A 23323-nucleotide genomic window follows, 5' to 3' on the forward strand; every position below is an offset into this window, starting at 1 on the left:
GTAGGGCTAGATATTAATTATTTTAGTTGGGTCTTTTAGTTTCTTAACTTAAAAATGTAGTTAATTATTTGTAGCAAGGCTCCCTGTGTAATTAAAACTGATCACAATTAAGTTTGTTCACATTGGTGTCTCTTTGAAATCTCCCTGTGTATACTCCACGTCAATGACCTGTACCTGAGGGAGGGAGGGAGGGAGGGAGGCAGAGAGAGGCAGAGGGAGAGGTGGAGGATTGGATTATAGAGTCACAGAGATGTACAGCATGGAAACAGACCCTTCGGTCCAACCTGTCCATGCTGACCAGATATCCCAATCTAATCTAGTCCTACCTTTTTTCTAGATTAGATTAGTGTGGAAACAGGCCCTTCAGCCCAACAAGTCCACACCGACCCTCCAAAGCGCAACCCACCCATACTTTACCCCTTCACCTAACACTACGGGTAATTCAACATGGCCAATTCACCCTAACCTGCACATCTTTGGACTGTGGGAGGAAACCCACGCAGACACGGGGAGAATGTGCAAACTCCACACAGTCAGTCGCCTGAGGCGGGAATTGAACCCAGGTCTCTGGTGCTGTGAGGCAGCAGTGCTAACCACTGTGCCACCGTGCCACCCACAACCTGCCAGCACCCAGCCCATATCCCTCCAAACCCTTCCTATTCATATACCCATCCAAATGCCTCTTAAATGTTGCAATTGTACCAGCCTCCACCACTTCCTCTGGCAGCTCATTCCATACACGTACCACCCTCTGTGTGAAAAAAGTTGCCTCTGAGGTCTCTTTTATATCTTTCCCCTCTCACCCTAAACCTATGACCTCTAGTTCTGGACTCCCCCCACCCCAGGGAAAAGACTTTATCTATCTATTTATTCTATCCATGCCCCTCAGAATTTTGTAAACCTCTATAAGGTCACCCCTCAGCCTCCAGTGCTCCAGGGAAAACAGCCCCAGCCTGTTCAGCCCCTCCCTATTGCTCAAACCTGCCAACCCTGGCAACATCCTTGTAAATGAAGCAGGGAGGGAGAAAGGGGGAGGGAAGTGAGGGTTAGTGAGTGAGAGGAATAGGGGAGGGAAGGAGTGAGTGGGGAAGGGAGGAAACGATAAAGAACATGAGAAGGGGGGCATCCTTACGGTGCCCGTCCCAATCGCCTCTTCCCTCGAATTGAACGATATCATGAATGAGTTTGATTGAAGATGATTCAACTGGTTCCCCCGGGGTTACAGGAAAGAGGATGGGGGCTGGGTAATGGGAGAGTTGGGAGGGGGTTGGGTAGGGAAGAGGGTGAGTCTCCTCAGCTCTGATTCAGGGAGCTGGATCCCTGAGGGAGATGAAATGTCTGGCCAGGTCCCACAGAGTGATTCGGGGAGACCTACAGGAAGGGTTTTTAACTCCTTACAAAGGAGTAAAAGCCCGTGTTTTAAAACTGATACAGAGCTTTCATCCGACTGGAGATATGTTTGTATCTATAAATGAACCATGTCATAGAACCTGTCCCCTTTGCTAATTATTTGCAGGGAGCCTGGTGGGTGGGGTGGGGGTGATGAGTTGGTTGTGGACTGGCGGGAGGGTGGGGGTGGTGTTTTTGGTGAATGTGTCTGGGGGAGGGGGTGAATGAGTGGGAGGTTTGTCCCTGACAGTGATGCTGATCTATGCTGACAGTGGGCTGCATTTCCCTGCGCTCACCCCCTTCCCCCACCGGCCTTTCTCCCCTAGAGATTCACAGACTTGGCCAAGACTGAATCTCCCACTGCGACACAATCTGCCGCAGACGTTTGGTGACCCACTGGGGATTGGGAAGGAAGGGGGGGAAGTGAGTGTGGGGGTGGAGGGAAACGGGGTGAGGTCAGACTGAGTGAGAAGGATGTGGAGAAAGAGAGACCCCTCATGTGTCCTGGGAATTAGGGACAGTTAAATTGTCTCCCCCCAGCCTCCATCCCCCTACCCCCCCAATCCTCCCCAACATGGAGTGGGGGTGGGGGCTGAGCTGTGCAGAGAGAAACGTCCTGAGCAGTTTACCCCCTCCCACCCCACCCTCTGCCACAATGATGGATTTTCATCTTCCAAAACCCCCACTCTCTCTCAGCTGAATCTCCCCACTGTTACTGGGAGGCTCACTTGTGCCTCCTTGTGGTGAGTCAGTAGTTGTGTTGGGTGGTTCAGGTCATGATGTGATTAATTTGGAGATTTGTGGATCAGGTTGTAAGTTTGCTCGCTGAGCTGGTAGATGTGTTCTCAGATGTTTTGTCACCGTGCTGGGTAACATCGTCAGTGAGCCTCTGGTGAAGTGCTGGTGTTGTGGCCCAGTTGGTATTTACCCTGCCTCGGTTGTTGTGGTAGGTAATATCATTTCCGGTTCTGTATCTGAGAGGTTGGTAAATAGGATCCAAATCGATATGTTTATTGAGTGAGCTCTGGTCTGAATGTCAGGCTTCTAGGAATGTGTTGTGTTGTTTAGCCTGTCCCAGGATGGATGTGTTGTCCCAGTCGAACTGATGTCCCTCTTCGTCTGTGTGTATGGATACCAGTGATAGTTGGTCATGCCTTTAGGTGGCTAGTTGGTGTTCGTGTATCCTGGTGGATAGCTTCCTGCTCGTCCGTCCAATGTAATGTTTGTTGCAGTCCCTGCAAGATATTTGACATTCGTTCTGCTGGTTGTTGGTAACATATGAATAAATGTCATTTAAAAAAAAAACCCTGCAAGGATTGTAGCAAACACTATATCAGACAGACAGGCAGGAAGCTATCCACCAGGATACATGAGCACCAACTAGCCACCTAAAGGCATGACCAACTATCACTGGTTTCCATACACACAGACGAAGAGGGACACCAGTTCGACTGGGACAACACATCCATCCTGGGACAGGCTAAATAAAGACACACAAGGGAATTCCAAATGGCCTGGCATTCAGACTAGAACTCCATCAACAAATATATCAATTTGGACCCCATTTACCAACCTCTCAGATACAGAACCGGAAATGATATTACCTACCACAACAACCGAGGCAGGGTAAATACCAAGTGGGCCACAACACCAGCACTTCACCAGAGGCTCACTGATAACGTTACCCAGCACGGTGACAAAACATCTGAGAACACATCTACCAGCTCAGTGAGCAAACTTACAACTTGGGGATGTTTTTCAGGGTGACATGCTTCCCCTTGGTGTGTGAGGGGCTCCTCTCACTGTACATTGACTCCTCCTGCTATAACTCTTACCCTCTGGCTTTAACCAACACCCCCTCCCCTCCACCTTCAGTCTCCCCCCTCCCCACCCCCTTCAGTCTCCCCCCTCCTTACTCCCTTCAGCCTCCCCCCACCCCCTTCAGCCTCTCCCCTCCTTACCCCCTTCAGCCTCCACCTCCCCTCCCCCATAAGTGGCCCACTCCCCAGCCCCTTCAGCCTCTGACCTCCCCCCGCCCTTCAGCCTCTGACCTCCCCCCTGCCCTTCAGCCTCCTCCGACCTCCCCACCCCCTTCAGCTCCCCCCCCCACCCCCGCTCAGTCAGCTGGATTCCAATTCTCCCAGAGCCCTTGATAAAACCCTTGGACGTGGGCGGGAGAGAGAGTGAAATGAGGACAACCCTATATTTGTGGCCTTGTTGTTGTTGAGTATGGGATCTTCCCTGTCCAAGCCAGCTGCAGTTCTCTGTCCTGCCTTTTGGCCGCGCTAAACCAACACCATGAACAAAACTTACAGAGTACGTGTGTGTGCTAAACCTTCCAATATTGAGACTAGTTGTTCAGCACAAAGTTTACTCCATATCTTTACTTCTATATTATTTTAAAGAAAAAAACAGTATTCACTCCTGCTCTGTCCTTTCCTGAGAGGTTGGAGGCTATTTCAAATGCTTTGACCGGTATTTAGAATGTGTAATAAAAAGTAGGAAGAATATACTTTTCTGATGCTTTGTCGTCTGCTGCGAGAGGATCGCAGAGAATGTCTTGTGTCTGAGGGAAAGGGAGTTTGTGACTGAGAGAGAAAGTGAGTGTGTGTGTGAGAAAGTGAGTGAGTGTGTGACTGTGTCTGAGTGAGAAAGTGTGTGTCTCTGAGACAGTGAGTGTTTCTGTGTCAGATTGTCTGTGCACGTGTGTCTGAGTGTTTCTGTGTCAGTGTGACAGTATGTGTGAGTCTATCTGTCTGTCTGTGTGTGCGCCTCTGTGTGGAACCTCACTCCATGTTCTCCCTCAGACTGGGTGAATATTGAACCAGCTCTGATTCAGTAATATTGATGTCGAAATAACAGGTAGTTTAGTCCCATTCATCACTGAACCTATGGAGCAGGAGGAGCGTTCACTCCGCTCTCTAGCTGCCATTCTCTGATATAAATCTGTACTTTAACTTCAGCTTCCCACCTCAGGTGATAAACATCCCTGAACTTTCCAGTCTTAATATGTGCATTTGACCTCCCACCCCCACCCCATGAGGAAGTGTTCCACCTCGGTCTCCTGTGTACAATTTAACAGCGAGTGTTAACCAATAGGGACATTTGACCCTCATTTGTGTATGGACCATCTTATTACCCAGAGAGTGTGGCAGGGGGAGGACGACTATTGTGCTGTAGAAATTCAGAGTGCCAGATGCTGAAATATTCTTTGCCCCCTATCCCTGACCACCCCAACTCTAGCAAAGGCAGTATGTCTCCTGATTGTCTCCAGTGTAGCTGCACACAGCAATGACTTTGTTAACTTATAACCTGAAGGAAGATTGGAAATGGGTGTTGTGTAAAGTTCTGTCATTAATGTGTTTGTTTGTTTCAGTCTCCAGGTTAATCCATTTGCTGTCCTTTGGGGAGGAGTTCTAGCCAAAACAAAAATCACTTGCAATTCTCTTTAGAGACTATCCCTACCCCAGCCTACACACCCTGAGCAGGGGGAAGAGTCAGTGGTGGGAGAGCCAGAAGCTGGTTTGGTGTGCTGAGTCACTCAATGGGGGCAGGAGGTGCATGGGTCAGCTAAACAGTAGGAGCATCAATTCAAACCAAGGTTAGAGTGGTGCTGGAAAAGCACAGCAGGTCAGGCAGATCCGAGGAGCAGGAAGATCGACATTCTGGGCAAAAGCCCTTCATCAGCCTCATTCCTGATGAAGGGCTTTTGTCCGAAACGTCAATTTTCCTGCTCCTTGGATGCTGCCTGACCTGCTGTGCTTTTCCAGCACCACTCTAATCTTGACAATACAGGAAGTGCAAGAGGGGACTTAAGAAGGCAAAAAATAAAGCATGAGAAAGGATTTGCGAACAGGTGAATCCTAAGATATTTTGTAAATACATTAAAGGGAAGAGGTAAAACCAGAGAGAGATTCGGGTCTATTAGGGACCAAGGGGCCAACCTGTGTCTGAACCTGCAGAATATCAGAAGGGTATCTTCGTTCTGGAAAGGACGATGTGGGTTCAGAGTTCAGGGAAAAGGGACAGTGATGAACTTGCACATGGATTTTAGCAAATCATTTGACAAGGTTCCACATGGGAGAACGTAGAATTGTGGGAGACTTGGTGAGATGGATCAGAAACTGGCTTCGTAGTGGGACACAAAGGCGTGGTGGGAGAGGGATGTTTGAGTGACTGGAGGCTGGGGTCTAGCAGTGTACCACAAGGATCAGTACTTGGACCCTTGATGAAGGAGCCGGGCTCAGAAAGCTAGTGCTTCTAATTAAACCTATTGGACTCTCACCTGGTGTTGTGTAATTTTTAACTGGGACCCTTATTGGTTTGTTATATAAATGATATAAATGAAAATGTTGGAGGAGGGGGGAGCATTCAGCAAATTTAGAGCTGCCACCAAGATTGGTTGGCTGGTTAATAGTGAAGAAGAGAGTTTTGTAGGTTACAGGAAGATATGGGTTGATCAGGTCGGCAGAGCAGTGGCTGATGGGAGGTAACCCTGGTAAGTGCGAGATGATGCACTTTGGAAGAAGATACAAGATGAGGGAGGACTTAATGAATGGCAGGACCTTGGGTAGCTTAGAGGAACAGAGGGAATCTCCGGGTAATTATTCCCAGATCCCTGAGGTCGGCAGAGCATATGGGAGTAGGACAGTTAAGAAGGCACATGGGAAACTTGTTTTTATCAGTCACGGCATAGAGTATAAGAGCTAGGAGGTAATATTGGAGTTGTATTGACTGTTAGGCTGCAATTTAAGTACTGTATATAATGCTGGTCACCTCACTGCAGGAAGGATATAATAGCACTAGATCAGATTACTTACAGTGTGGAAACAGGCCCTTTGGCCCAACAAGTCCACACTGACCCGCTGAAGCGCAACCCACCCATACCCCTACATTTACCCCTTACCTAACACTACGGGCAATTTAGCATGGCCAATTCACCTAACCTGCACATCTTTGGACTGTGGGAGGAAACCGGAGCACCCGGAGGAAACCCACGCAGACACGGGGAGAACGTGCACACTCCACACAGTCAGTCGCCTGAGGCGGGAATTGAACCCGGGTCTCAGGCGCTGTGAGGCAGCAGTGCTAACCACTGTGCCGCCCTGATGTTGCCTGGGATGGAGAAATTGAGCTAAAAAGACTAGATAGGCTTAGATTGGGATGTGGGGGTTGCGAATGGGATGAGAGGGGAATGGGGATGTGGGGAGGAGGTGACAATTGGGATGGAGAAATTGATGGGGAGGCAGGCGGATGATGGGGGAGGGAGGGATCAATTGGGATGGGGTGATGATGGGGAGGCAGGCGGATGATGGGAGAGGGAGGGATCAATTGGGATGGGGTGATGATGGGGAGGCAGGCGGATGATGGGAGAGGGAGGGATTAATTGGGATGGGGTGATGATGGTGGGGGTGTGCATTTGGGTTGAGGAGGGAGGGCGATGATTGAACCAGTTCTGCTAAAGGGTGGCCTGGACCCAATATGTTAACTCTGCTTTCTCTCCCCAGGTGCTGAGTTTTTCCAGCATTTTCAGTTTTGTGTCTGATTTTCAGTTTGTTCAGTTTTGTTTTTGTTTAAGAAGCAAACTGAGGGAGCTGTGGTCCCCAGGTCCTGAGGGGATTTCACCCCAGGATCTGAAAATAGCTGGCTAATGACACAGGAAAGGTGTTGGTGGTAATTTTCCAAAGTGTCCTGGATTCTGGGCAGGGAGAGGGAGGCAGACTATGAGCTTGACCGTGAGGATGGTATTAGAGTCAGTCTGGGGGACTCTGTGTCTCAGACTTTGCTGGAGCCAGGGTCAGGGTCAGGGTCAGGGAATATTTGCAAACCCAGAGTGGGTAGTAATTTTTTGTGGCGGGGAAGGGAAGGCCACTGGCCTCAGGTGGGAATCTGAAACAAAGAGCAGCCCGGATTTTGCTGATTGGGGGAACAGGGACACAGCACCATCCAGACCCCTGGACCATTTAAAGCTGGAGGTGGGGCCCACCTACAGGCGCCCCTTTTAAATCTTCGGTCACGTGGTGGCAACGGCAGCGCCCCGCCCACTCCAAGGAAAGATTCTGATTGGTCAGTGATGTGACCCCGGAAGTAGTTCCGTTGCTGTCACTGGAGATGCAGAGCTGGTCAATGAAATGCCTAGTTAGTACTAGTTAGTGAGGTGTTATCACTGGTTAAGGAAATTAGCGAGGTATTATCACTGGTTAAGGAAGGGATAACTAGTTAGTGAGGTGCTATCACTGGTTAAGGAAGTTAGCATTAGTTAATGAGGTGTTATCAGTGGTTAAGGAAGTTAGCATTAGTTAATTAGGTATTATCACTGGTTAAGGAAGGGATAACTAGTTAGTGAGGTGCTGTCACTGGTTAAGGAAGTTAGCATTAGTTAATGAGGTGTTATCACTGGTTAAGGAAGAGATAATTAATTAATGAGGTGTTATCACTGGTTAAGGAAGTTAGCATTAGTTAGTGAGGTGTTATCACAAAGGGGATATCCAGCTAAGGAGAGGGACAGCATCCCTGCAAACTAATGAGAGAATATGCAGTTAGTGATGGAGTCATTGTAATTAGTAAGGAGACTGGTGACTAGTTAGAGCAATGTTGGTTATTACTAGTAGGCAACTAGCCAGTGAAGGATTATGTAGGTAGTTAGTGAGGAATCTACAACTTGTTATTGAAGGGTTGGTTGGTTGTTGATAATCACGTGATGAGGGATCCTGATTAGTCAGGGCCTGGTTACTGGGAAGTGAGAGACATTACCACAGGTTGTGCTGCTAGTTAGTGGAGGGAGAGAGTGTGGGGCCGAGAGCAAGCCGCTATGTCTGAGCGTGATGAGAGGCGGTACGTGGAGCTGAGTAAGGAGTCAGTTAAACTGATGGGTGAGAGTGTGGGGCTGGAGCTGGGGGATGAGGTCAGTGCTCTGCTGGCTGAGGACGTGTGTTACCGACTGCGAGAGACTGCCCAGGTAAGAGAGAGAGTCACTGACCGAGAGGGGGAGGGGAGAGGGTGGGGGTGGACTGAGAGACCAGAAGGTCCTCAGGATACAGCTGGTGTTGGGAGGCGTCTGAACCAGCATCTTGTCAGCAGATCACTCTGTCGTTGGCTCTTTCAGAACAGCACCCAGTTCATGAGGCACGCCAAGCGAAGGCGCCTGACCGTGGAGGACTTTAACCGGGCACTGAGATGGGCCAATGTGGAGGTAGGTGTAGGGGGGGGGGAACGGGGTGTCTCAGGGATAATGGGGAAGTGGGGTGTGCACAGTGCGGCACTCCCCTCAGCGCTGACCCTCTGACAGTGCAGCACTCCCCTCAGCGCTGACCCCCCGACAGTGCCCACTCCCTCGGCACTGACCCCCCGACAGTGCCCACTCCCTCGGCACTGACACCCCGACAGTGCGGCGCTCCCTCGGCGCTGACCCTCCGACAGTGCGGCGCTCCCTCGGCGCTGACCCTCCGACAGTGCGGCGCTCCCTCGGCGCTGACCCTCCGACAGTGCGGCGCTCCCTCGGCGCTGACCCTCTGACAGTGCCCACTCCCTCGGCGCTGACCCTCTGACGACCAGGCTCAGTGCCGCACTGTGTCAGCCTGGGTTATGAATTCCAGTCCCTGGTGTGTGGATCAAATCCGAGTCTTTGTTCCCTTGTCAGTGAGATTGGCTGGAACGGCAATGATTATGTTTAGGGATGGCAGTGATGCCTGAGTTGGTAGTTGTGACACTGTTTGGCAGTGGATGGATTGTGAGTTGGGCCTTCTGGCTGTGAATTGGGATACCTGCTTCAGGCTGGGTCTCTGCTTGTGTGTTCCAGCCTGTGTGTGGGTACGGGGCCTCAGACATGCTTCCCTTTCGCTCGGTGAAGGACGGAGAACTCTTTGTCATGGAGGATCGTGAGGTCAACCTGGTGGAGCTAGCCCTGGCAACCAACATCCCCAAGGGCTGTGGCCAGACTGTGGTGCGAGGTAGGGAGGCCGAGGGCGAAGGATTGAGTTTGTGAACAGTCGGTCTGTCCTGGTTACTCCCTAACGCCTCCTCCTTTCTCTCTGCTTCTCTAGTTCAGGTCTCCTATTTAGAGAATAAAGCAACTGAGGAGTCTCAGGGAGCGGGTGAGTATTCCTCCCAGTCCCATCCTCATGGCAACAAACAGGTACCATTCAGCCCATCGCCTGGCAGCGTGGCCGGTCACAATAAGGAGGAGAACCTGAGGCTGGTGGGGAGAGGGGAGCGGGGGTGTGGACGAGGGGACTGTTTTATTGAAGGCAGTGAGTTGTTGTGGGGGCACAGCAACTAACTGGTGGGACCTTCACTGTTTGCAGATGGCACAAAGGTGGATGGAGGGGCAGGTCATGTGGGCGGCAGGGTGGCACAGTGGTTAGCACTGCTGCCTCACAGCGCCAGGGACCCGGGTTCAATTCCCGACTCAGGCGACTGATTGTGCGGAGTTTGCACATTCTCCCCGTGTCTGCGTGGGTTTCCTCCGGGTGCTCCGGTTTCCTCCCACAGTCCAAAGATGTGCGGGTCAGGTGAATTGGCCATGCTAAATTGCCCGTAGTGTTAGGTCAGGGGTAATGTAGGGGTATGGGTGGTTTGCGCTTCGGCGGGTCAGTGTGGACTTGTTGGGCCGAAGGGCCTGTTTCCACACTGTTAGTAATCTAATCTAACCAGGGAGGCTGCTTGGACATGCAAGGAGAGTGGACAAAGAAGTGGCAGATGTAATACAGTGTGGGAAAGTGTGAGGTTATGCACTTTGGTAGGAAGAATAGAGATGTAGACTATATTCTAAATGGTAAATGGCTTTGGAAATCCGAACCACAAATGGACTTGGGAGTCCTAGTTCAGGATTGTATGAAGTTAACATACAGGTTCAGTTGGGGGGGTTAGGAAGTCAAATGTGACGTTAACATTCTTTTCAAGAGGGCTAGAATACAGAGCAAGGATGTCCTGCTGATGGCTGTGTAAGGCTGTGGGCAGACTGTATTTGGAAAGATTGAGAGCAGTTTTGGGCCATGGATCTGAGGAAGATGTGCTGGCATTGAAAGGTATAGCAAGAGGAGACTTACTAAAATGATCCTGGGTTGAAGACTTTATTCTATGCGAAATATTAAGGACTGTGGGGCTGGGCTTGGAGTGTAGAAGAAGGGGAGGGAATTCGGATTAAAACTTCCACAATACTGAGAGAGTTGAGAAGATGTTTCCATCAGTAGGAGAGACTAGGACCGAGGGCACAGCCTCAGGGTGAAAGGACAACCCTTTCGAACTGAGCTGAAGGAGGGATTTCTTTTCAGCCAGAGGGTGGGGGCTCTGTGCAGCTCATTACCACAAAGGGCTGTGGAGGTCAAGTCATTGAGTGTACTTAAGACAGAGATAGATAGGGTCTTGATTGGTAAGGGGGGAGGGGGGGGTCTCAAAGGCAGGAGAATGGAGTTCAGAAACAGGTCAGCCACGATCAAATAGTAGAGTAGACTGGATGGGCCGAATGGTCTCGCTCTGCTCCTATAGCTGCTGGGGTGGCTTTCAAAGAGTAGACAGGAATGAAACTGACTGCCTGGTGATACTGAAGCCTGTATTTTCTTGGCCCCCAGTTCCTGTGGCAGTCTCCAGTCTCTCTGATGATCTCTTGAAATATTACCAACAGATTACCCGAGCAGTGCTGGGGGATGATCAGCAACTCATGAAGGTGAGAGGTCACTGTCACCACTTATACAGTAGGCTTCGCTCCATACCTCCCCCTGGGCTGTCCCTGTCCTGGGGAGGGATTGATGGGGGGGAGGGGAGAGAGTGTAGAGGGAGCTTTACTCTGTATCTAACCCCATGCTGTCCCTGTCCTGGGGAGAGATTGATACGGGGGGACAGTGTAGAGGGAGCGTCACTCCATATGTAACCCCATGCTGTCCCTGTCCTGGGAGTGTTTGATGGGGGGAACAGTGTAGAGGGAGCTTTACTCTGTATCTAACCCCGTGCTGTCCCTGTCCCTGGGAGTGTTTGATGGGGGGACAGTGTAGGGGGAGCTTTACTCTGTATCTAACCCCGTGCTGTCCTTGTCCCTGGGGAGTGTTTGATGGGGGGACAGTGTAGAGAAAGCTTTACTCTGTATCTAACCCCGTGCTGTCCCTGTCCCTGGGAGTGTTTGATGGGGGGACAGTGTAGAGGGAGCTTTACTCTGTATCTAACCCCGTGCTGTCCCTGTCCTGGGGAGTGTTTGATGGGGGGACAGTGTAGAGGGAGCTTTACTCTGTATCTAACCCTGTGCTGTCCCTATCCATGGGAGTGTTTGATAGAGGGACAGTGTAGAGGGAGCTTTACTCTAACCCTGTGCCCCTGCCTTGGTGCTGACTGGTCTGGGTTGGCCTTTCTCACTCTCTCGTTGTGTCCCAGGTCGCTCTGCAGGACCTTCAGTCGAATTCGAAGATCGCTGCTCTGCTTCCTTACTTTGTCCATGTGGTCAGTGGGGTAGGTACAGCTCTGGCCCACAGGACCTGTACTCCAGACAGGTCCCTCATCTCGATCATGCTGCATTACCCCACACCTTCCATTGAGTACAACACTGCTATCTGCCATCTTCACATAGCTCTGGCCGCCTGACAGCACCCACCCCCGCAGCGCTGACCCTCCGACAGTGCAGCACTCCCTCAGCACTGACCCTCCGACAGTGCGGCACTCCCTCAGCGCTGACGCTCCGACAGTGCAGCCCTTCTTCAGCACTGACCCTCCAACAGTGCGGCACTCGCTCAGCGCTGACCCTCCGACAGTGCAGCCCTCCAACAGTGCAGCACTCCCTCAGCACTGACCCTCCGACAGTGCAGCACTCCCTCAGCACTGACCCTCCGACAGTGCAGCCCTCCTTCAGCACTGACCCTCCGACAGTGCAGCCCTCCTTCAGCACTGACCCTCCGACAGTGCAGCCCTCCTTCAGCACTGACCCTCCGACAGCGCCCACTCCCTCAGCACTGACCCTCCGACAGCGCCCACTCCCTCAGCACTGACGCTCCGACAGCACCCACTCCCTCAGCACTGACCCTCCGACAGTGCCCACTCCCTCAGCACTGACCCTCCGACAGTGCCCACTCCCTCAGCACTGATGCTCCGACAGTGCCCACTCCCTCAGCACTGACGCTCCGACAGTGCGGCACCCCCTCAGCACTGACCCTCCGACAGTGCGGCACCCCCTCAGCACTGACTCTCCGACAGTGCGGCACTCCCTCAGCACCGACCCTCCGACAGTGCGGCACTCCCTCAGCACTGACGCTCCGACAGTGCCCACTCCCTCAGCACTGACCCTCCGACAGTGCCCACTCCCTCAGCACTGACCCTCCGACAGTGCAGCACTCCCTCAGCACTGACCCTCCGACAGTGCCCACTCACTCAGCACTGACCCTCCGACAGTGCAGCACTCCCTCAGCACTGACCCTCCGACAGTGCAGCACTCCCTCAGCACTGACCCTCCGACAGTGCCCACTCCCTCAGCACTGACCCCCCGACAGTGCCCACTCCCTCAGCACTGACCCCCCGACAGGGCCCGCTCCCTCAGCACTGACCCCCCGACAGGGCAGCGAATGAGGAAGATGAGAAACTCTTGGGCACTCGACTCCCTGGAAAATATGGAGAATCGAGGTCCGAGCAAGACCAGGCCAATCCCCCAGTTGAGTCTTTCCTACCTCTCTCTGAGACGATGATCTGTTTACATCACCCTCCCAGCTTGTCAGGTTTGTCGAGAAACTCTCTCTCGCCGATAATACCATAACCCATTGACCCCACCTTCTCTGCTTCTGCAGGTCTGAGTTGCACACACTCCTCTCCCAGAGAAACAAGTTCTTTTTGATGGTGCTGGAAAAGCACAGCAGGTCAGTCAGCATCTGCAGAGCAGGCAAATCCACATTATCGATTTTCCTGCTCCTCGGATGCTGCCGGACCTGCTGTGCTTTTCCAGCCCCACTCTGATCCTGACTCTGATCTCCAGCATCTGCAGTCCTCACTTTTGCCGAGTTCTCTTTGGTATCCATTGAAAATGACAACTGCTCAGATACTGAAGCAGTTCACATCCAAATGCAGCAAGTCCTGGACGTGATCTGATTAACATTCACACCACATAAATGCCAGGTAATGCCCGTCCCCAATAAGAGACAATTTAACCATTGCCCCTTGACATACAATGGTGTTCCCATCCCCAAAACCCCCCAACAACTACATCCTGGGGGTTACCATTGAGCAGAAACTGAGCTGGGATTCACCACATCAACCCAGCGGCTCCAAGAGCAGGTCAGAGGCTGGGAATCCTGCAGCGAGTGACTCCCCTCCTGACTCCCCCCAAAGCCTGTCCCACCATCTACAAGGCCCAAGGCAGGAGGGTGAGGGAATACTCCCCAGTTGCCCCTGGATGGGGGCAGCTCCAACAACACTCAAGAAGCTCGACACCATCCAGGGACAAAGCAGCCCCCGCTGGATTGGCCCCACCCCCACAATCACCCCCTCCCTCCCTCCCTCCCTCCCTCCCCCCCACCGACGCTCAGTAGCAGCAGTGTGTACCAGCTACAAGATACACTGCAGAAACTCACCAAAGACCCTCAGGCAGCACCTTCCAAACCCACGGCCACTTCCATCCAGAAGGACAAGGGGCAGCAGGTACACGGGAACCCCACCCCCTGCAAGTTCCCCTCCGAGCCCCTCACCATCCCCACTTGGAAATATCTCGCCGTTCCCTCAGTGTGGCTGGGTCAGAATCCTGGGATTCCCTCCCTAAGGGACACTGTGGGTCTACCCACAGCACATGGACTGCAGCGGGTCAAGGAGGCAGCTCACCCCCCACCTTCCCAAGGGGGCAACTAGGGACGGGGGGCAGTAAGTATTAGTCCAGCCAGTGACATCCACTTTTCTTGAATCAGTTACAATAAAGATCACATCTAAATTTTTCTAAAGCCTGGTGGACACAGTACTACGTGTCCAACTATCCTCACGGTTGTAACCCCCTGTCCCTCCCAGGAACCCATTCCAGCAATCAGTCAGGTGGACCATCTCTGAACTATTTGCCAGTGCAATTACATCCTTAAACAGAGAGACCGAATCTGTACACAGTGCTCCAGATGTGGTCTCACCAACGCTGTGTACACCCTATTTTCATATTCTATTCCCCTCGTTCCATTTACCTTCAGAATCACTTGCTGCTACTGCGTACTAACCTTCTGTGATTCACCAGATCCATCTGCAGCCCTTGGCCTGCAGTTTGTCTCCATTGACATCATCTGCTGCTTACAGTCATGCAGCATGGAAACAGACCCTTCGGCCCAACCAGTCCATGCTGACCCTAACCCCAAACTAAACTAGTCCCAGCTGCCTGCTCCTGGCCCATCTCCCTCCAACCCTTTCCTATCCAGGTCCTTATCCAAATGTACCCACACCCACCACTCCCTCAGGAAGTTCACTCCACACACAGACCACCCTCTGTGTATAAAAAAAGTCCCTCATATCCTTTTTAAATCTTTCTCTTCTCACCTTAAAAATGTGCCCCCTAGCCTTGAAATGCCCCACCCTAGGGAACAGACACCTACCATTCACCTCATCTATACCCCTCATGGTTTTATAATCCTTTATAAGGTCACTCCTCAACCTCCTCGCTCCAGGGAAAAAAGTCCCAGTCTATCCAACCTCTCCATATCCAGCTACATCCTGGGAAATCTCTTGTGAACCCGCTCCAGTTTAATAATATCCTTCCTATAACAGGGAGACCAGAACTGGACACAGTATTCCGTAAGAGGTCTTACTAACGTCCTGTACAGCCCCAACATGACGTCCCAACTCCTATACGCAAAGCTCCGAGCAATGAAGGCAAGCACATTAAACACCTCCTTAACCCCCCTGTCTGTATGTGATACAAACTTCAAAGAATTATGTCCCAGCGCCCCAGGTCTCTCTGTTCTACAACACTACTCAAGGCCTCGCCATTAATACCTCGCATTAATCCAAATTCAACTCCATCTGCTCAGTCCATTGACTGAATTGATCAAAGTTTCTTTGTAATTGTAGATAACCTCCTTCACTGCTCACTATACCACCAAAGCTGGTGTCACCTGCACGATTACTAACCATGCTTTCCATGTCCTCATCACAATCATTTACATAAGTGACTGACAAAAGTGGAGCCAGCAGCAATCCCTGTGGGAATGGCTGGTCACAGGCCTCCTGCCTGAACACTGACCCTCCCCCGTTACCCTGTCTCCTGCTGTCAGCTTGCCCTGAATCCCATGTGACCTAACTTTATTTATTAGCCTTCCGCACAGAACCATGTCAAAGGTTTTATTAAAGTCCAAATAAACAGCGTCTATCACCCTGTCCTCATCTATCTTCTTGGTTACTTCATTAAAACAACTCAGTCAGGTTTGTGAGACACCATATCCCTTGCACAAAACCAGGATGATTATCCCTCATCATTCCTTGCTTCTCATGTACATGTAAATCCTATTTTACAGAAACACTTCCAACAATTTCAGGAGCAGCTATGAGATCCACGCTTCTCTCCATCCACCGGTTTAGAATCGCCGGCGTTTATTCCATTCTTTCTGCTAAAAATGGACAAGTTCACTTTTTCCCACATTTTCCAGATCTTTGCCCGTTCACTTAGCCCCTCGACATCCTTTTGCAATGACTTTAATCCCCTTCGTGCCTCACTTATGTTGCTATCTCTGTGCCAGCAGCAGACGTACCATCCTAAACACTGAGCTCCTAACACTGCCCTCGGGAGCGGGTTCCATCCAGAACCTGACCACTTTATGCCCACTGTCTGCTTCCTATTATCCAGACAATCCCCTCTCCCTGTGATTTGCTTACCCCCCCCCCCCGGCAACATGGGCTGCTGTATTTAGGGGGGTAACCTTTGTCGCACCTTATCAAATGGACGTCTCCATACAGCATATCCACTCGTTCCTTTTAGACACAGCACGTGTTGCTCAGTCCAACACGACCTTACCTTTCACACAAACCATGCTGACCCTGCCCTCTTGACAGAACCTGCTAATCTTCCTTCTCTCCCTCTGGACAGGTTAAGTCGGTCAGTCATGACCTGGACCAGCTGAACCGCCTTCTCCACATAGTGAAGAGTTTAATCGGTAATCCCTACCTTTACCTGGGGAACTACATCAAGAGCCTGGTCTCCAGTGTCATGTACTGTATTCTGGAGCCTCTCGCAGCCTCCATAAACCCACTCAACGATCACTGGACCCTCCGGGATTATGCTGCATTGCTCCTGACACACATCTTCAGGTCAGAACCTGCTTTCCAATCTGATGTTTCTCTGACTTTAAGGGCGCTCCTTAAAGATCCAGATCACAATTTTATACAGTCACAAGACAGGAGGAGGCCACTGACTTGGTACTGTGTACACGGTAACTCCGAGTGTGGGACACGGGGACCGGGGACTGTGTGCACGGTAACTCCGGGTGTGGGACACGGAGACCGGGGACTGTGTACACGGTAACTCCGGGTGTGGGACACGGAGACCGGGGACTGTGTGCACAGTAACTCCGAGTGTGGGACACGGGGAGTGTGTACACGGTAACTCCGAGTGTGGGACACGGAGACCGGGGGCTGTGTACACGGTAACTCCGAGTGTGGGACACGGGGACCGGGGACTGTGTACACGGTAACTCCGAGTGTGGGACACGGGGACCGGGGACTGTGTACACGGTAACTCCGGGTGTGGGACACGGAGACCGGGGACTGTGTGCACAGTAACTCCGAGTGTGGGACACGGGGAGTGTGTACACGGTAACTCCGAGTGTGGGACACGGAGACCGGGGGCTGTGTACACGGTAACTCCGAGTGTGGGACACGGGGACCGGGGACTGTGTACACGGTAACTCCGAGTGTGGGACACGGGGACCGGGGACTGTGTACACGGTAACTCCGGGTGTGGGACACGGGGACCGGGGGCTGTGTACACGGTAACTCCGAGTGTGGGACACGGGGACCGTGTACACGGTAACTCCGAGTGTGGGACACGGGGACTGGGGACTGTGTACATGGTAACTCCGGGTGTGGGACACGGGGACCGGGGACTGTGTACATGGTAACTCCGGGTGTGGGACACGGGGACCGGTGTAATGAATGCTGTCTGAGTTGCAGGGATTCTGTCGGTTTGATGTTCAGTTGTTGTTTTGCCAATAGGTGTCACGGTGATTTAGTGAGTAGCCTGTACCACCAGATCCTGCTGACCCTGCAGAAGGTGCTGATCGATCCAGTCCGGCCGCTCTGCTCTCACTATGGAGCCTTGGTGGGTTTACACGCTCTGGGCTGGAAGGTGAGGAGCTGCTCGTGAGTGTCCCCCATCCAACACCCAGTAACTCCCCCTGTACACTGCCCCCCATCCAACACCCAGTAAATCCCCCTGTACACTGTCCCCCATCCAACACCCAGTAAATCCCCCTGTACACTGTCCCCCATCCAACACCCAGTAAATCCCCCTGTACACTGTCCCCCATCCAACACCCAGTAAATCCCCCTGTACACTGTCCCCCATCCAACACCCAGTAAATCCCCCTGTACACTGTCCCCCATCCAACACCCAGTAAATCCCCCTGTACACTGTCCCCCATCCAACACCCAGTAAATCCCCCTGTACACTGTCCCCCATCCAACACCCAGTAAATCCCCCTGTACACTGTCCCCCATCCAACACCCAGTAAATCCCCCTGTACACTGTCCCCCATCCAACACCCAGTAAATCCCCCTGTACACTGTCCCCCATTCAACACCCAGTAAATCCCCCTGTACACTGTCCCCCATCCAACACCCAGTAAATCCCCCTGTACACTGTCCCCCATCCAACACCCAGTAAATCCCCCTGTACACTGTCCCCCATCCAACACCCAGTAAATCCCCCTGTACACTGTCCCCCATCCAACACCCAGTAAATCCCCCTGTACACTGTCCCCCATCCAACACCCAGTAAATCCCCCTGTACACTGTCCCCCATCCAACACCCAGTAAATCCCCCTGTACACTGTCCCATCCAACAAACCAGCACAACTACCTCGTCCCACGTGTAGCCCCCAGGAAAACCCCATGTACACTCCTGCATGCAGCCCCCAGTAAAACTCCCTCTATACTGTGCTGTCATCCAACATCCAGTAAAGCGGGTGGGGGTGTGTCTCTGTGTGTGTATTTGCAGGGTTGGGTGTGTTGGCGAGAGTTGGTGTATGTGTCTGTGTCCCATGATGATCTCTGACCCAGCCACCACACACTCTCCTGCCGAAACAGTGCCCTGTGCTGGAAACCCGGCGGCTCACACAGAGCGTTGTGTGCTGTGTCTCACTCTCTCTCTCTCACTCACCCCCCGTTGGGGTATTTACAGGCAGTGGAACGGGTTCTTTACCCCCATCTTCACATGTACTGGCCGAACCTACAGGCTGTGCTGGATGATAACTCGGTGTCTAACGCTCAGGTCAAAGCTGATGGTCACAAGGTGTATGGAGCCATTCTGGTAGGTTCGTCAGCAACTGCTGTACACTCTCTCACTCATTCCCTCTGTCTCTCTCTGACCTTCCATTCTCGATCGTTATCCTGCTCATTCTCTCTCTGGGAATCTCTCTCTCTCTCCCTCACAGTTTCCCTCTTTACATCTCTCCCTGTCTTTCTCTCTTTCTCTCCCTCACTTACTCTCTCCCACTTTCTCCCTCCCATCCTTTCTCTGCCTCCTGCCCTCTCCCTCCCTCCCTGTGTCTCCATGTCCCTCTCTCTCTCTCCCCGTCCCTCCCCCTCCCTCCCTGTGTCTCCCCCTCCCTGTGTCTCCCCCTCCCTGTGTCTCCCCGTCCCTGTGTCTCCCCGTCCTGCTCTGTGACTCCCCGTGCCCCCTTCCCCCCCCCCCCCCCCCCCCCGGCTAACAGATTGTAATCTGTGTCCCCAGGTCGCGGTGGAGAATCTGTTGAAGACCAAGTTGCTGATGGTGGTGTCCCTGGATGGAGGCAGCGTTCCAGGTTCTCCAGCCGGGAGTCCTGTTCGGGAGCCCCACACCGAGTTTGGTTTTGGCATCACCAGCCACCTGCTGCAGACTGGCACGGGCCTGAGTTACGAGTTGGTGCAGCCGGCCCCTGGCCTGGCCCAGATGTACCAGGAGCTGTACTCCTTCTTTGGGGACAGCCTGGCCACTCGCTTCGGGACAGGCTCCATGATCCCAGCTTCTGCTCTCGGCTCGGCGGGGAAGGAGCCCGTCAGTCAGCCTGCCTCAGGGGGCAGTGACCTGAAGGCCCATCGGCCAGGCCTCAACGGCACTGACCAGGCCCGCAAGATGCCGCAGTTGACCATGAGCTTGGTGGACAGCCCGGTGCAGGGGGGTAGCCCAGGACCTGATCAGACCTCGCTGCAGAGAGCTGGCCTGACACCCCGAACCAAATCCACAGGTCGCACTGCCACGGAGCAAGGCCTAGTCCACCAGCGAGGGAGCCTGGGCCTCCACGATGTCTTCCAGAGGGCACCGGTGTGCCCACAGGCCGGGCCGTCCACCTTCCTGATCGCTGGCAGGCAGATGGGACGGAGAGGGAAAGGCCGCGTTTTCCAAACCAGCTTCCCGGTCTATCACCGAGCCAGCCTGGCCTCGAAATACAGCCAGAGGTTACCCATGATTGGCCGCGTTAATAAACCAATCAGGAGGTGGCTGAGGGCTGACTACCCGCTGTACCTGCCCCTTTAACTGGGGGCTGTGTACCCCCCTGTACCTGCCCCTTTAACTGGGGGCTGTGTACCCCCCTGTACCTGCCCCTTTAACTGGGGGCTGTGTACCCCCCTGTACCTGCCCCTTTAACTGGGGGCTGTGTACCCCCCTGTACCTGCCCCTTTAACTGGGGGCTGTGTACCCCCCTGTACCTGCCCCTTTAACTGGGGGCTGTGTACCCCCCTGTACCTGCCCCTTTAACTGGGGGCTGTGTACCCCCCTGTACCTGCCCCTTTAACTGGGGGCTGTGTACCCCCCTGTACCTGCCCCTTTAACTGGGGGCTGTGTACCCCCCTGTACCTGCCCCTTTAACTGGGGGCTGTGTACCCCCCTGTACCTGCCCCTTTAACTGGGGGCTGTGTACCCCCCTGTACCTGCCCCTTTAACTGGGGCTGTGTACCCCCCCGTACCTGCCCCTTTAACTGGGGCTGTGTACCCCCCCGTACCTGCCCCTTTAACTGGGGGCTGTGTACCCCCCTGTACCTGCCCCTTTAACTGGGGGCTGTGTACCCCCCCGTACCTGCCCCTTTAACTGGGGGCTGTGTACCCCCCTGTACCTGCCCCTTTAACTGGGGGCTGTGTACCCCCCTGTACCTGCCCCTTTAACTGGGGGCTGTGTACCCCCCTGTACCTGCCCCTTTAACTGGGGGCTGTGTACCCCCCTGTACCTGCCCCTTTAACTGGGGGCTGTGTACCCCCCTGTACCTGCCCCTTTAACTGGGGGCTGTGTACCCCCCTGTACCTGCCCCTTTAACTGGGGCTGTGTACCCCCCTGTACCTGCCCCTTTAACTGGGGCTGTGTACCCCCCCGTACCTGCCCCTTTAACTGGGGGCTGTGTACCCCCCCGTACCTGCCCCTTTAACCTGAATTCTCACTCTCTGGCTGAGGTGGCCATGAACATTTCTCTGTCTGAATCCATCAGCTCACCTGAGGTACAGAGACACTGAGCTGAAATCAGCACCAGTCCCCTCCCCCCTCCCCTTCCTTCTACCCCCTCCCTCCTTCCCTCTCTCTCCCCCTCCTTTCCTCCCCTTCCTTCCCTCCCCCTCCTTCCCTCCCCCTCCCCCTCCTTCCCTCTCTCTCCCCGTCCCTCCCCTTCTTCCCTCCCCCTCCCCCTCCCCCTCCTTCCCTCCCCCTCCCCCTCCTTCCCTCTCTCTCCCCGTCCCTCCCCTCCTTCCCTCCCCCTCCCCCTCCTTCCCTCCCCCTCCCCCTCCTTCCCTCTCTCTCCCCGTCCCTCCCCTCCTTCCCTCCCCCTCCTTCCCTCTCTCTCCCCCCCCCTCCCTCCTCTCCTTCCCTCCCCCTCCTTCCCTCCCCCTCCTTCCCTCTCTCTCCCCGTCCCTCCCCCTCCTTCCCTCTCTCTCCCCCCCCCCCTCCGCCCCCCCCCCCCTCCCCGTCCCTCCCCTCCTTCCCCCTCCCCCTGTAAGGAGAGAGCAGCTGATGAGAATCCGGCCCGATGGAGATTGAACTGTTCACCTCATTGTCCAGAATCCGAGTGGAGGTGCCTGACACCTGGATGCGTATTCCTCACCCTCTCACTCCTGCAGATAATTCCTGTTCTCACCATTCACCCAATAGTTTTGTGGTGTATCTGATTGAGATGTTTGATTTTTGTAAACTTTAAACAGAATGACACGTGAACTACGATGAGTTTTGTTGGAGAATTAAATCTCACTTTCTTCAATGTTCCTGTGGTGTTTATGGAAACAGAATTGTACACACACGCATTAAACCGTCTCTCTGTTTATAGCAGCTATTCTCAAACTGCAGCTTGACTGTGTCCCCTTTCCACAGGCACGGTCAGATACGTGTTCACTCCGACAGGATGAGATTGAGCCTGGTTCAACCCCATCTTCTCTCACAGCACTCTCACTGGGACACTGACTGGTATCTTCAGTCAGTCAAACATTACCTTCTGGTCTGGCAATACCTTCATTTTAAACTTCACATCCTCCTGATCAAATCCCTGCTCACCCCCTCCCTATCTCCGTCACCTCCTCCAGCCCCTACACCCCCTCCCTATCTCCGTCACCTCCTCCAGCCCCTTCACCCCCTCCCTATCTCTGTAACCCCCTCCAGCCCCTTCACCCCTCCCTATCTCTGTAACCCCCTCCTGCCCCTTCACCCCCTCCCTATCTCTGTAACCCCCAACACCCTCTCCCTAATTCTGTAATTCCCACCAATCCTGGCCTGTTCAGCATCTGCCGACTCCTATCACCTTTTGGGGGCCGTGCCTTCAGCTGCCTGGGATGCTGAGCTCAGGAATTCCTTTCCTGACCCCTTCTCTCTCTCTCTCCCTCGTGTTTAAAACACAGCTTTATGAGCTTTCAGTTGCCTGTCCCTAATATCTCCTGCTGGAGCTCAGGGTCAGACTCTGCTGGGCTGGGTTTTGGGGAGATTTTGCTGCAATTTACCTGGTGCTGAAGTAAAAATGCAATCTGTTCACTGTATACAAGTAAGATCCGTCTCTCTCTCCCTCTCTCTCTCTCTCTCTGTGGACCCAATTCCTGATGAAGGGCTTATGCTCGAAACGTCGAATTCTCTATTCCTGAGATGCTGCCTGGCCTGCTGTGCTTTGACCAGCAACACATTTTCATCTGTCATTGTACAGTGAGCTGACAGTGTAGTTTGACTCTTAAATTTGTCAGATTACCAGCAGAGAACCATTCCCTCCATAACACAGCCTTTGTAGAGGGAGGCTTGTTTTTCTGATCAAAGCAATTTTCCATATTTTTAGGCGTAATGTTTCCAGCTGAAATTCCAAACATTTGGAAAAATGTATAACTCTGGCTGAACACATTTGAGAAATATTTGGAATTAAAGCGATTGACCTCTGAATGTCACAGCCTGAGTGGTTAAAAGCAGCAAGTGCTGGAGGAACTCGGCATTGTCTGTGGAGAGAGGGGGAAAACAAAACAGATTAGATTAGATTACTTACAGTGTGGAAACAGGCCCTTCGGCCCAACAAGTCCACACCGACCTGCTGAAGCGCAACCCACCCATACCCCTACATTACCCCTTACCTAACACTATGGGCAATTTAGCATGGCCAATTCACCTGACCATCACATCTTTGGACTGTGGGAGGAAACCGGAGGAAACCCACGCAGACACGGGGAGAACATGCAAACTCCACACAGTCAGTCGCCCGAGAAGCTGAATTTTTCAAATCCAGTGATCCTCCATCAGAAAGAAGAGCTGAAAATGTGTTGCTGGAAAAGCGCAGCAGGTCAGGCAGCATCCAAGGAGCAGCA

The 23323-nt window shown here is 53.0% G+C and overlaps 1 protein-coding gene across 2 annotated transcripts; it reads left to right on the plus strand.

Annotated features, from left to right (window-relative positions):
• The first annotated feature begins 7498 nt into the window (after positions 1–7498).
• On the plus strand, positions 7499–21199 carry taf6l (TAF6-like RNA polymerase II, p300/CBP-associated factor (PCAF)-associated factor). Of its 2 annotated transcripts, XM_060855752.1 has the most exons (10): positions 7499–8347; positions 8495–8581; positions 9188–9338; positions 9432–9482; positions 10959–11053; positions 11752–11826; positions 16406–16626; positions 17530–17662; positions 18716–18844; positions 19268–21199. In XM_060855752.1, exons 1-10 carry the CDS (start codon positions 8201–8203, stop codon positions 20048–20050), a joined length of 1872 nt encoding a protein of 623 aa, XP_060711735.1. In that variant the 5' UTR covers positions 7499–8200; the 3' UTR covers positions 20051–21199. The 2 variants fall into 2 exon arrangements, with proteins under 2 accessions (XP_060711735.1, XP_060711736.1); XM_060855753.1 differs by lacking the exon at positions 11752–11826.
• Positions 21200–23323: the final 2124 nt, after the last annotated feature.

This window comes from Hemiscyllium ocellatum, chromosome 46, assembly GCF_020745735.1.
Source record: "Hemiscyllium ocellatum isolate sHemOce1 chromosome 46, sHemOce1.pat.X.cur, whole genome shotgun sequence".
Taxonomy (NCBI): domain Eukaryota; kingdom Metazoa; phylum Chordata; class Chondrichthyes; order Orectolobiformes; family Hemiscylliidae; genus Hemiscyllium; species Hemiscyllium ocellatum.

What these genes read in the sequence shown, in the direction of transcription:
- taf6l (XM_060855752.1), top strand. Translation starts at nt 8,201, where the DNA reads ATGTCTGAGCGTGATGAGAGGCGGTACGTGGAGCTGAGTAAGGAGTCA. An exon ending in TACACGCTCTGGGCTGGAAG is followed by an intron (nt 17,663 to 18,715) that starts GTGAGGAGCTGC and finishes GGGTATTTACAG; the next exon opens with GCAGTGGAACGGGTTCTTTA. An exon ending in AGGTGTATGGAGCCATTCTG is followed by an intron (nt 18,845 to 19,267) that starts GTAGGTTCGTCA and finishes CTGTGTCCCCAG; the next exon opens with GTCGCGGTGGAGAATCTGTT.